Source organism: Lissotriton helveticus, chromosome 5_1 (assembly GCF_964261635.1).
Source record: "Lissotriton helveticus chromosome 5_1, aLisHel1.1, whole genome shotgun sequence".
Classification (NCBI taxonomy): Eukaryota; Metazoa; Chordata; class Amphibia; order Caudata; family Salamandridae; genus Lissotriton; species Lissotriton helveticus.
In genome coordinates this window covers 53243524-53257985 of record NC_136065.1, presented here as the reverse complement: position 1 = coordinate 53257985, position 14462 = coordinate 53243524, and the positions used below count along the sequence as shown (strand labels likewise).

At 46.7% G+C, this 14462-nt stretch overlaps 1 protein-coding gene across 2 annotated transcripts in view; it reads right to left on the bottom strand.

Moving 5' to 3' along the window:
- MRPS18B (mitochondrial ribosomal protein S18B) overlaps positions 1-14462 on the bottom strand; it is a 95367-nt gene that overhangs the window by 48850 nt on the left and 32055 nt on the right. For both annotated transcript variants that reach the window (XM_078641703.1, XM_078641702.1), the window contains exon 5: positions 13909-13975. In XM_078641703.1, the coding sequence (XP_078497829.1) occupies positions 13909-13975 (67 nt within the window). The remainder of the gene's footprint in view (positions 1-13908; positions 13976-14462) is intronic.

The following is a 14462-nucleotide window of genomic DNA, read 5'->3' as shown; positions in this document are numbered from 1 at the left end:
GGATTAGGGTTCATAGGTACTGATGTGGTGTGGTGATTCAGTCCCTACATACTGACGTTCTGTGGCCCCAGGAATAGTTTGGTTTACACACAACCCCTGCACCATGGCACCCAATATTTGGTCTGGTACTTACTGCTCATAATAGCCCTCATACCTAACAATGGAGACGTCCGCGGTGTTGGGGATTAATCCTCCACAGTGTTTGGAAAGCACCAAATTCTGTGGTTTTTCATCACCCTTGGAAGTTTAAAAGGAGAATCCATTTTTGTGTTGCACTTTCATTTCATCTCTGTTTTATTAATGGCTGCACTGGATGTTGTAAATTCTTGTTAATTGCAGACCTGCTGTCCATGAACATGTGACACATCATGGACTCACGAATGCAGGTGGTCCTTTCATCTTTGTAATAGAAGCAAATGATGCTTATTCTTTGAAGCATTTTATTCTTGAGTCATCTTTCCAGCTGTGGATGCAGAAACAAAGACATTTCATACATATACTACTCTTGTCTCACCAGAACAGTACAAAGCGTATGCACTCATGGAAATACCACGGTTTTACTGGAAGCACAATACTTCGCTCCTTGGCGTCCCACCCCCCTATGTACCTACGCTTGGGTCCCCTCAGTAATGACGGGGTGACCAGGCCAGCACCAGCTGGATGCACTCCATGCCCTGAGGCAGCAAATCTCAATATTGTACAAACACGGGCATTATAGCTGGCATTGGTGACACTAAATCGACGCATGGCTATTTCACACACTTTGTTGGCTGTGCCATCATGGCGTCACCTGCTAGGACAAACCCAGCTGCCTGCAGCGAGTCCTGTAATTGTTCATTCAGTTATGGGCAAAGTGCTCGCTAATCGTGGGATATTCCATTTTAGATCACCCAAAAAACAGATCAACTTGAAGCGGTTTTTCCCCCATACAGGACCACAAGATCAGCACGGAATATCAGCTATGTGCTCACCATGTGGAATGGTTCCCGGATTAGGGGACTGCAACTCATAGGGTTCAGTCTTTGCCACTTATAAACCCTCAGTCATGGCACTCCGTCCACGTCAGTCTTGCCGGACGTGTTGAAACAAATATAGAAAGAGCACGGGGCAGCTGCTGCCCTGGATTTGGGGATGAAACTAATGGGAACATTTCTGGTGGTGGCTGCAATGATTCTAACATTGTGAGAAGAGGCATCTCTGGCTATACGCCAGAGGCTCACAGCGGTCGCACAAGCCGACCGTCAACGTAAGCTACCTATAATTTTTGCTGATGTGTACACATCCTTAGGGAGCAATAATTTGTGAATCAGACCTACGAAACCATCTCTTAGCAAACCTAGTATAGACAAGGAAGCCAAGCAAAACCGTGAGTTGGTTAAAAAACCATGGAAAAATTTAAAAACACAAAAAGTTAATCACAAAGTTCTCTATTCCAGGAGCCCTCAGAGACGCTACAATTTTCATGATTGCACTAGAATCAAAGCTTCAGGCAGGTATCAGAAATCTGATAGACGTTCTCAGAGTTCCTTGCAGCACTCATCCGAAAAGCAGTTTGAGAACGCTTGTCTGATGTACAGATAAAGAAGGAGATATCTCCTCCATTTAAACCTCAATTTCAGAAAAAGAAAGTTATGGCTATCACCGCAAAATATGCCACAGACGCGGAGAACCCTCCTCCTAAACAGGAGTTGGGCAGGGACTCTTCTCAACAGCATGGAAGAAGTCACCATAGTGCGCTGAAATCTCCAGGAGTTTCTGCCAGCCAAATCAACTGATAACTTCATTACAATTGAAACCCCAGATAACTGCATAGCTTCTCCAGATAGATTATAGGACGTAGACCTAAAAATTGAGGGGGACATACAACGCACCATTAAAGTAATTTTCTGGGAGAATTTAACGTTGTCTAATGACATCCTTTTAGAGGCGCCAATTGGCCTCCACTCTTTGTCCAAAGATTACCACGGGGTGAGAATGTAAAACTTCCTTAACTTTCTGCTCTTGTCTCTGATGAGAAGGCCTCTGTTGTGAACTCCGCTCCATTCACGGAGCTCTGTGGAGCATGCAGAGTTCCGAAAAACTCTGCTCTACAAAGCTGAGCAGAGTTTCTCTCCCCTGCGAACAGTAAGTTGGCGAGCGGAGCAAGGAAAATCGAATGCTAGACCACCTCCCAGCGAGATATCTCAACACAGGCGGTCGTGATCGCTCATGTTGAGAAACCTTCCATTCGTATTATTGGGGTGGGGTCGCACACTGCTCACACACCAGCGGGATCGCCCCTAAGGACTGTGGTAAATGTAGTATATGTAGTTAGTGTTCTGCGATGCATCTTCTTTCGATTCTCTGCTTTCTTCGCTGTCTTCGCCATCCCTGGACACGTGTTTCGGGGTATTTACCCCTCATCAGCAGGGATTAGGCCTAATCCCTGCTGATGAGGGGTAAATACCCCGAAACACGTGTCCAGGGATGGCGAAGACAGCGAAGAAAGCAGAGAATCGAAAGAAGATGCATCGCAGAACACTAACTACATATACTACATTTACCACAGTCCTTAGGGGCGATCCCGCTGGTGTGTGAGCAGTGTGCGACCCCACCCCAATTGTAATGTTTAAAGCTCCCTCGAGCAGCTGGCTGACAAGCCCGGGACCCCGCACCTGCGCGCCTGGAGTGGTACTAAACCTGGTGATATTTGGCAGCCACCGGCAACCCCAGAAGATAGAAGATGGCCTAATCCCTGCTGATGAGGGGTAAATACCCCGAAACACGTGTCCAGGGATGGCGAAGACAGCGAAGAAAGCAGAGAATCGAAAGAAGATGCATCGCAGAACACTAACTACATATACTACATTTACCACAGTCCTTAGGGGCGATCCCGCTGGTGTGTGAGCAGTGTGCGACCCCACCCCAATTGTAATGTTTAAAGCTCCCTCGAGCAGCTGGCTGACGAGCCCGGGACCCCGCACCTGCGCGCCTGGACTGGTACTAAACCTGGTGATATTTGGCAGCCACCGGCAACCCCAGAAGATAGAAGATGGCCTAATCCCTGCTGATGAGGGGTAAATACCCCGAAACACGTGTCCAGGGATGGCGAAGACAGCGAAGAAAGCAGAGAATCGAAAGAAGATGCATCGCAGAACACTAACTACATATACTACATTTACCACAGTCCTTAGGGGCGATCCCGCTGGTGTGTGAGCAGTGTGCGACCCCACCCCAATTGTAATGTTTAAAGCTCCCTCGAGCAGCTGGCTGACGAGCCCGGGACCCCGCACCTGCGCGCCTGGAGTGGTACTAAACCTGGTGATATTTGGCAGCCACCGGCAACCCCAGAAGATAGAAGATGGCCTAATCCCTGCTGATGAGGGGTAAATACCCCGAAACACGTGTCCAGGGATGGCGAAGACAGCGAAGAAAGCAGAGAATCGAAAGAAGATGCATCGCAGAACACTAACTACATATACTACATTTACCACAGTCCTTAGGGGCGATCCCGCTGGTGTGTGAGCAGTGTGCGACCCCACCCCAATTGTAATGTTTAAAGCTCCCTCGAGCAGCTGGCTGACAAGCCCGGGACCCCGCGCCTGGAGTGGTACTAAACCTGGTGATATTTGGCAGCCACCGGCAACCCCAGAAGATAGAAGATGGCCTAATCCCTGCTGATGAGGGGTAAATACCCCGAAACACGTGTCCAGGGATGGCGAAGACAGCGAAGAAAGCAGAGAATCGAAAGAAGATGCATCGCAGAACACTAACTACATATACTACATTTACCACAGTCCTTAGGGGCGATCCCGCTGGTGTGAGCAGTGTGCGACCCCACCCCAATTGTAATGTTTAAAGCTCCCTCGAGCTGCTGGCTGACGAGCCCGGGACCCCGCACCTGCGCGCCTGGAGTGGTACTAAACCTGGTGATATTTGGCAGCCACCGGCAACCCCAGAAGATAGAAGATGGCCTAATCCCTGCTGATGAGGGGTAAATACCCCGAAACATGTGTCCAGGGATGGCGAAGACAGCGAAGAAAGCAGAGAATCGAAAGAAGATGCATCGCAGAACACTAACTACATATACTACATTTACCACAGTCCTAAGGGGCGATCCCGCTGGTGTGTGAGCAGTGTGCGACCCCACCCCAATTGTAATGTTTAAAGCTCCCTCGAGCAGCTGGCTGACGCGCCCGGGACCCCGCACCTGCGCGCCTGGAGTGGTACTAAACCTGGTGATATTTGGCAGCCACCGGCAACCCCAGAAGATAGAAGATGGCCTAATCCCTGCTGATGAGTGGTAAATACCCCGAAACACGTGTCCAGGGATGGCGAAGACAGCGAAGAAAGCAGAGAATCGAAAGAAGATGCATCGCAGAACACTAACTACATATACTACATTTACCACAGTCCTTAGGGGCGATCCCGCTGGTGTGTGAGCAGTGTGCGACCCCACCCCAATTGTAATGTTTAAAGCTCCCTCGAGCAGCTGGCTGACGAGCCCGGGACCCCGCACCTGCGCGCCTGGAGTGGTACTAAACCTGGTGATATTTGGCAGCCACCGGCAACCCCAGAAGATAGAAGATGGCCTAATCCCTGCTGATGAGGGGTAAATACCCCGAAACACGTGTCCAGGGATGGCGAAGACAGCGAAGAAAGCAGAGAATCGAAAGAAGATGCATCGCAGAACACTAACTACATATACTACATTTACCACAGTCCTTAGGGGCGATCCCGCTGGTGTGTGAGCAGTGTGCGACCCCACCCCAATTGTTATGTTTAAAGCTCCCTCGAGCAGCTGGCTGACGAGCCCGGGACCCCGCACCTGCGCGCCTGGAGTGGTACTAAACCTGGTGATATTTGGCAGCCCCCGGCAACCCCAGAAGAAAGAAGATGGCCTAATCCCTGCTGATGAGGGGTAAATACCCCGAAACACGTGTCCAGGGATGGCGAAGACAGCGAAGAAAGCAGAGAATCGAAAGAAGATGCATCGCAGAACACTAACTACATATACTACATTTACCACAGTCCTTAGGGGCGATCCCGCTGGTGTGTGAGCAGTGTGCGACCCCACCCCAATTGTAACCTTCCATTCGTGTTGAGGAAGCTGGCACTCTAGCTGAAAGTCTACTTGAGTGGCAGAAAGAAGCAGGGCGAGCTGGTCCTGCATATGGTGCCTTTCACACTAATGTACCATCACAGGACAAATACCCGGCTCTAAAAATCAGCACAAACGGCGCAACCGAACGCACTCCACGGCTTGCGAAACTGGCGTAATTGAACCTGTATCTCTCAGATGAATAATCCTCTTCTTCCGGTGTTGAAACCGGATCATTCAGATCGAATAGTCCAAGACTAAAGACATTTAAACAATCATTAACGCACATTTACAATAGAAAAAAAACACATCGTATGGCACTAATTAACCATATAGTCAATAAAAAATACAAAACGACCTTGGATATTTCCAATGTTTTTTGAAGTCACAATCTAGCAGCTGAAAGCAGAGATTGTACAGCGTTCTCTGCACTTGGCATTCAAAGAAGTTATGCATGGCTCCCCATGGGCTACAAGAATAGCCTGGGATTATTTGCTGCCCGCATTGTACCAATTCTACATATTGACCCAGACGCACGGTCTTATGTAGATGATATCTACCTGATAAATGAAGAGTTAAACCCTGACTTACCAGAGTGGATTGCATAAGGCTATAAGTTCAACTTTCAGAATTTGCAGACCGCATTTTAAGTGTCTTTTTCTTAGAATATGAATTTACATATCAGGGTAAGAGTCTTGCCCCTCACTTTTTGGAGAAGTTTGTACTATTGCAACCCCCAAATACATTAAAGAAACCACAATACTTATTAGGATTCCATAATTTTGGCAGAGCATACATTCCCGAACATGACCACTGAATTAAATCACTATATGAATGAATTCATCCTGATTTTTCCAATACACTTTGGAAATCAGAGCACACTGATACACTCAGAACTTTACAATCTGACTTGCTTGACACATGTCACTTACATATACGTGTGTTATCGGATGCAATTGGATTCACCTATATCACTTTTAACAAAGATGAGACTGTGCCGATGGCATATAAATCGCATTTATATTCCAATGCAGAAATGCGTTTTGCCTCCACTGAAACAATACTGACTGCAGTGCAGATAGCTATTCCTAAGGAGCGGCCACTTGCACAAGGGAAACACATTATTGTTGTTACTCCTGTGCCAGCCTTAGAGGCGGTCACAAAGGCTTCAAACGCTAAAGCCCTTCATCCTACATGGATACAATGGGCAACATCCTGAACAGCTGTTTATGTAGACGGTGTCTTTGACCTGTCTTTACAGAGACAAGAATTCTTGCGGTATGACCATGTTTATCCCACGCCCACTTTGGTCTTATCTCTTGAACAGTATATTCACACTGATGGTTCAGCCCAGCCCGTGTATGAGCTCCAAATAACAGTATTTGGCAGCGTGTGCCACCGGTGCGGGTGTGATCTTGGGTGGAAAATTCCAACCCAAAAAACTTGCACTCATTCCTTAGGGGGCGGCGCAGTTTGCTTCTTGCACGCAAACATACGGATCGTGAATTCCCCATACTTATTGAGAGTGATCTGAATTACTGTGTGCAGTCCTTTAACAATAATTGACATTATTGGGGTCAGAATGAATTCAAAGATTCCAAAGGCAACACAATCAAGCGTAAAATACTTTGGGTTAAAGTGGCGGACCTCAGAGATAGGCTGCCACACGCTCACATTAAACATACAAGTCATCAGCGTGTGGGAGCACACGTTGTAGGGAACTCTTTGCTGATGGAGACCAAATCTGCATTGCGACTGCCACATTGCTGCTATTACTCATTCTAAAACGAGAATAGGCTGATATTTTAGCTGCTGTTAATGTTAATAAAGACAGCACCCCCTACCTAAGGGATTTGCATCTAAATATACCGACCACTTGAGTAAACAAAATATTCCTTTTGCAACTATTCCAGGAGTTGGTGATCGATTGATTCCAAACCAAGACCACAGACTAGCTTTCGTAATAGCTGAGCACAACGGTGTTGCTTCTGCACATGCAGGTGTGGCAGCCACAATATTGCTGCTTATTCAGATCTAGTAGTGCTTGGGGGTGAGTTTCTGATAAGTTTCAGCGCTCCGTCCATTATCTCCTTGTGTTTGCTTTGTGTGGCCCAAGTTGGCAGGGTATGCCCAGACGTGGGCCTTGCTCACTTTGCCACTAGATTCAAGCTAGCTAGGTTGATGAGGGGTGTTACCCCAAAACCGGTCCCAGGATTCTTGTTTCCGTTCCAGGGAAGACCAGATTCGGGAGTTCTGGCTGGACTGTTTCCATGAGGCACAGGGTCAAGACTGATTAGCATACGGCTGGGTCTGAACCGGGGTTGCGAAGTGAGCTAAAGAACGATAATGGATTCAACCCAGATCTAATAGTGACTGGAGGCTGAGTGTCTGAAAAGTTTCAGCGCTCCATCCATCATCTCCTTGTGTTTGCACAGCAATTATTGGTGGCATGGCTTCTATCAACAGGCCAAAAAATGTGTCCTTGGTTGCGACGTTGGTCTACAAATTAAACATTTCGCCGTGGCCCGTCCACCGCAGACACACCTGCCGCGAATACACTTCAATCCATACCTGCCTCTGCTATAACTGTCAACAATTTGACTGAAGCAAGTATTTAATTTATTATTGCCCCATCTGCAGCTGATGTAGTTTATACCACTCTTGAATTTTTATGATTCTTTAAACGTACTGGTGGCACCAGTTTTTCAACTATCTGCTTCTGGGTATTATATGGGTCAAGATGATTTTTCTTCCGATTCTTTTGATGGCTCTTCAGTTTTACACAATCCTCCTGAATGGATCTGTGTTTTCTTTTCAAGGCTGAAATCCACTTATAAAGCCCAGCCTTGCATATATGTTTGGATAGCACTTTCCTTGTTTTTTTATTCATGTGGATTGGACTTGTAACAGTTTTTTTCCTCGCTGATTAATGGCCATTATCTTCCAGAACCCTCTGCTACAGAACTGGTCAGCGGTGTGTTGTCTCCCCACTCTTCTTCACATACGTTAAAGAGACATGTCCCAGTGAACATTTAAGCTGCTCCAGTTACTGGTGGAAAAGTTCCTTACAACATATTCGGTCCTACGGAGATCCTGCAGATACCATATGTGTTTAGGGTTTCTATGGGGGAAGTGAGGATACCTGGGTTACATGCTGATGATTGGGATGTTGGAACTGTAAACTCCAAGCTCTCGGAGCTGGAATACTATGCTTTTTCGAAACAGAGGATTTGTACCTTAATTCTGTTAACTAAGCTGAGATGTTCTGTTCGCAGCATTACTGACATCATTATTTACATCAAGCTAGTGTTTAACGCACGCTTTTTAATTACACACAATGAGAAAATTGTCCAACTCCCCGAGGGAGTTCCAAAACATACAAAGATAAATTTACATATTTTTCAGGCTATGACAAGTCACATCCAATGTCCTTTCATTTTAAACTTGTCCCTACACCACCAAACAAATACGTGCTTACACAAACCAAATTCACAAAATTAGCTGTTAAAGTCTACGATTATTGGAAGGACACCACTGATTTGAATTCCATTTGGGGGTAACAACTCATGGCAGGTCCAGTGTACAGATTCTTTATTCCGAGCCTGCTTAATCCTAACTCAAATGATTTTTCTGACCAAAACACAGCCTGCAATAGCAGCCCTGCATGAGTTTGGCGAGGGGTCCCCTAGGGTGGCACAATTTGTGGTGCAGCCCTTGGGGGGCCCTTCTTAGTACCTCAGGACCTAGGCTCCAGGTGTACTATTTGCTAGGGACTTATAGAGGGTAATATAGATATGGCCAATTGGGGGACACAACTGTACAGTTTAGGGAAAGGGATTTGGCACTGGGGACCTGGTTAGCAGGAACCCAGTGCACTTGCAGTCGAAATCACATCATGCGCCAGGCAAAAAGTGTGGGTGACCGTTTCAGAAAGGGGTACTTTCCTACACCCCCTCAAAGCAAGCCTTACATTCAGAATAGTATATCCCCACGCATGCCAGCCTCACATTTCCAATGGTAGTTGCCCCAATGCAGGTCTTACATTCACAATGGTATATCACTGCAACGATCTTAAAGAAGGAATTGTTTTTTTAACCCTAAATGGCAGTCTTTTTTTAAAAGGCTTTGAGTTTAAAAAAAAGTTATGTTTCAAGAAAGAATAGATAGATATAGAACTTTCACCCATACGTGGCTTCAATGCTTGAATGTGGATGAATTATGTGTAGAAGTGGTGGATTTACATCAGGACTTTATAAATGTACGCTTATGATTAATTATTACAGTTGAATTTTGTAAAATGGGTCTTAAAATGTACATCTTTATTTTTCGTTACCTGGCACTGTGAATGAACACACTGTTGTGATGTTAAGAAACAATTTTGTGATAATAGAGTAAATAAAGTGTTCTTAGATAAATGCATATAAAAGAATTCAAGCATGTTTAGCACATAGACTTTAAACAAAGTTTGCAGCTTAATTAAGTAACTTTGTACAACTGTTTCTCATGTAAAGCGCTCCGATACTTCCGGGTCTAGCCATCGCTATATAAAACTTCAAATAAATAAATAAAATTAAGTGAGCGATCGGCTCGCTGATAATATTCCAGAAGGGAGGTGACCGAATGGGCTAGTAGATATGGGTCGTTTTGCAATATGTGTTTAGTAAGCTTGTGTGTGAATGTCTAGCTTAACTCTGCTTGGGCCTGATGTTCAATCCCTCTGGTTTTATTGTAGACAGATCTAGAAATCATTAAACACAGAACTTGATGCCATTAATGAAACACCTTTGCTATACAATAAACAGAGGGCGCAAACAAAGAGACGGCGGCGGCCATCTTTGATAGGGTTGAGTATAAAAATAAACGGCCACTGCTCCGCGCAGCGGACGCGTACAGCGGGCGCGCCATAGTCGCGCCGGAGTCAAGCCAGAGTCCTGCCCGTCTGCGCTCGTCAGCGCTTAGGCAGGGCTAGGGCAGGGCTCCCTGGACATTCCCCACTATGTTATCCAGTGATGTCCTCACTGGTCTCCGTCCCAAGGTAAGCTCTTGTGTTCATGGAGCTCTTGATCCTCTCTGTGGGCCGGTCCAATGCCCTACGTGCTCTTTTGAACTTCCGCTACCCCTACCCATTGCGGACTTACAGCCTATACAGTCATCCCTAAGTGTGAACCCCCCTATGGTTACTAGCCAACAGACTACACTTAAAATACTACATCTTAATGTTAGATCCTTGGTCTGCCACCACTTAGATGTCTTTACTATACTTACAGACGAACAGCCTGATACTTTCTTTTTAACAGAAACATGGCTTCACGACGATGCCATAGCAGCTATTAATCTTGCGCTTCCTGATGAATATGTCATGTATACTTTGAACCGCAACTCACGAGGTGGCGGAATTGCGGCTGTAACTAGATCATGCTACCCATGCTCATGGAATACCATTCCCATAGCTGGATGTGAAAGTGCCCATTTTGCAATTTCTATACATCCCCAACTTACCATCTCTGGATTACTCATCTACAGACCCCCCGGCCCGGACGCCGCCTTCCGGCTCGCCCTTCCCGAGGTGGTCTCCTCGTTGGCCCTTAGATCAGCCAACTTTAGCATCATAGGTGATCTCAACCTTCACCTAGATACTCCACTCTCCACTACCGCTAGTAGCTTCCTTGCAGATCTTGAGGCCCTACAGCTGTATCAGCTTATTAATCGTCAGACTCATGTGGGCGGGCATATCCTCGATCCCTTTCTGACGAATCTTCACAATGTTACCACTCTCCCACTCAGACCCATGGCCTGGACAGATCACCACCTAATAGAAGTTCAGCTAATATGCAACATCTCTCCTTTTAAGAACTCCACTCCACCGATCTTTAAGCGGCCTTGGAGAAAATTGAGACTGGCCGACTTCTATCAGCTTCTGTCATCGCATCCTCTTGACCCTCCTAAAGATGCCTCGCAGGGATATGACCACTTCTGTGAGTGGCTGACCCTAGCCTTGGACTCCCTAATCCCCGCTAGGTGGAGTAAAGTTCGACCTGGTCCTTTTAGTCCGTGGTACGATGACTCCCTTAGGCTTCTTAAGACTGCCTGCAAACGAGCAGAAAGAACCTGGCGTAAGTCTTATGATCCCAACCTCAAGCAGACTTACTTGACTAGTATTAAAGCATACCATCGAGCCATATGTAAAGCCCGAGCCACGTTCTACTCCGAGGAGTTTAAGAATAGCCCTAATCCGACAAAACTCATCTTTAAGGTCTGTAAAGATCTCATCAGCAAGAAAACGGCGGCAATAGAAAAACGCTCTTTAAATCACTGCGAAACGCTAGCGGCCTTCTTTGTAGAGAAAGTCGAGGCGATCTATCGATCATTCCCCCCACAAACTGTACCTATAACTAACTTAGGAAGCAATCCCACGATCACCAGATCTCTCTCGCTTATACCTAAGCCATCTCAGGAAGAGTTTAAAGCCCTTACTATAAAAGTTAAATCAGGCTCACCCGCTGACCCCCTAAGACCTGCACAATTCAATGAATTCGCCGAGATTTGTTTGCCTCCTGTGCTCGATCTAATTGGGCTATCCTTTGTGCCCGGGACTGTTCCCAGTAAATGGAAACAAGCTACGGTTATCCCTATTTTAAAAAAGCCCACCTTGGACCCTTCAAAGCCTGAACATTACCGACCCATCTCCCTCCTCCCGTGGGTATCCAAACTTGCGGAGGCACATGCCAACAAAATCCTGTCTAACCATCTTCAAAACTCAGGCATTCTAGATCCATCCCAGAATGGTTTCCGTACAGGCCATAGCACGGAAACTGCTTTGTTAGCCATGGTGGAGCATTTGCGGAAGTTGATAGACGCAGGACAGACGGCGGCACTGATCCTGTTGGATCTCAGTGCCGCTTTCGACACTGTCTCGCATTCCATCCTTCTTCAACGACAAGAGGCCGGTGTAGAGAATACCGCACTAGAATGGTTTCGTTCCTTTTTATCTGGACGCACCTTCAAAGTATCCACCCCCCCATTTGTATCTGCCTCACGCAACATCTCCCAAGGGGTCCCGCAGGGCTCGGCACTCAGCCCGACTCTTTTTAATTTATACGTGCAGCCGCTAGCCACTATTGCAAAAAAACTGTGGTTTAACCATGGTGTCGTACGCCGGAGACACCCAGCTAGCGGTTGCACTAAATGGGGACCCTGCGGTTGAAGCCCCGAAATTTCAGAAAACCCTAAAGGAGGTGGCCTGTTGGATGACGAAGAACTGTCTCCAACTTAACGCGTCAAAAACAGAGGTCCTAGTTCTGGGTAAACAGGCTCATCTCTGGGGAGACCACTGGTGGCCACCGGAGCTGGGCCAAGCCCCCACTCCTGTGACAGAGGCTAAGAACCTCGGGGTCTGGATTGACTCCAACCTTACTTTCATCCCCCATACCAAAAGAGTTGCTGGCACCTGTTTCGGGGTCTTGCAGAGCCTCAGACCTATTGTCAAATTTTTCGATGCCCCAACTAGACAACTCTTTGTCCAAGCTACAGTACTCTCTAGGTTGGATTACGCCAGTTCGCTTCTCTTGGGCGTTAACCAAGCTGAATTAACACGCCTTCAGCGTGTGCAAAATGCAGCCGCCAGAATGCTAGTAGGCTTGCCCAAATTCTGTTCCGTCAGTCGCACCATCCACGATCTTCACTGGTTGCCTGTCGGACAGAGGATCAAGTTCAAAGCTCTGTGCCTGACCTTTAAGATTCTAAAGGCCTCTTCACCTCCTATTCTTGCACAGGCAATTACCTACTACGTCCCTGCTAGAGTACTACGTTCAACGGGTCAATTACTGGCCTGTGTTCCTCGCTTCAGGAAGGCCAGAGTGGGTGGTCGCTCCTTTGGCGTTCTGGCAGCGAGTCTTTGGAACACACTACCTGTTGACATCCGTGCTATATCTGACATCTTGTCTTTCCGAAGAGCTATCAAAACTTTTCTGTTTCCATCACCCTAATCTTGGTTCCGGCTAAATTCCCTCCTCTGGTTGTGTTATTTTGTCCATTATAGCGCCAGGACGCCACTTTGCTGCGGCAGCTGAGCGCTCTATAAATTTTATAACATAACATAACAATCTTGGGAGGTTTGGACGGAGGGTGGACATACCTACATTTATGTAGAGTATTTTATTTCTGGAATTCCCACAAAAGGTGATCCGAGCAGCTGCACTCCAGAGAAACTGTTTCTGCACTCTTACAGTGATGCCCACGTATATGGATTGATTTCTCCACAGTGGGACATTTCTTCCATGTACACCAACTGCTGGACCTATATTTGGTTTGAACATGAATTCTCTCCCTCAGGACATCATCAACAAGGACTTTGGAGATGGTTCCTTCTCCCTTTGCGATAGCCACATTTTGAGAGGCGGGACATCCCTCAGGGAGGCACATCATGGGTTGAGTGTTTTGAAAGCAACATTTTCTCTCTTTTTAAAGGAAACCCCCGAAAGCAGTAGTTACTACTTTGGCTCCCCAAGTGTCTGTACGGTCTGAATACCCGCATGAGACATAAATGTAAATCCCACAAAAAGCAGTAGGTCCAGGTCATGGTGTGGCCTCATCTGGTGGAGAATGTGGTCCCTCTCAGAGGATCTGTTGGTATTCTCTTAGGACTGAAACAAATCAGTAGGGTTTGTTCCCCCACAGGAGTAGGCCAGTTTTTAGCTACTTATCCTGTTTAATAAGTTCATGGTTAATGATTGATCTCAAAGAACGCAATCTCACTTTCAATGTCAGATTAAGAGCATCATCAGCAACCCTGATAACAAAGGAAGCGTGCATGTGTGCGTGATCCTTACCGGTGCGCATGGGGTGCAGGATCTCGCCAGTGTAAGGAGAGATGAACTGCTCCAGGAGCTTCACGTTCTGCAACAGCAAAAAGACAACATGAGAAGCAGGACAGGCTTAGAACGCCAATCACCACGAATCAGACACACAAGCCATGAACAGCAACCTGGGAAGTACAGCAGGAGCCAATGGAAGTAGGTTATTCCTAGAGCGGCAGCCGTCAACATAAAATACAAACATGCCCAAACAAAAGCATACCATGTGCAGAAGAGAAAGGATGTAGATCCTTCCTAAAAAGGCAGCTATCAACGTATAAAAAACACACGTCCTAAATGGAAGCATGCCATCTGCAGCAGGAGTAATGGGAGGGCCATGTGTTGAACCGCAAAAACCAACGTACAGCTACAAAGGCCGTCAACCAGAAGTGTATGAGGAAGGAGAAAGGCAGACACACAGGACATGAGCAGAGAGTGTAGCGGAGGAATAAACACATGAATGGCTGAAGCCACCAACAATTACACACACAATGCCGCAAACAGGAACACAGTAGTCCTGTGGGAGTAAG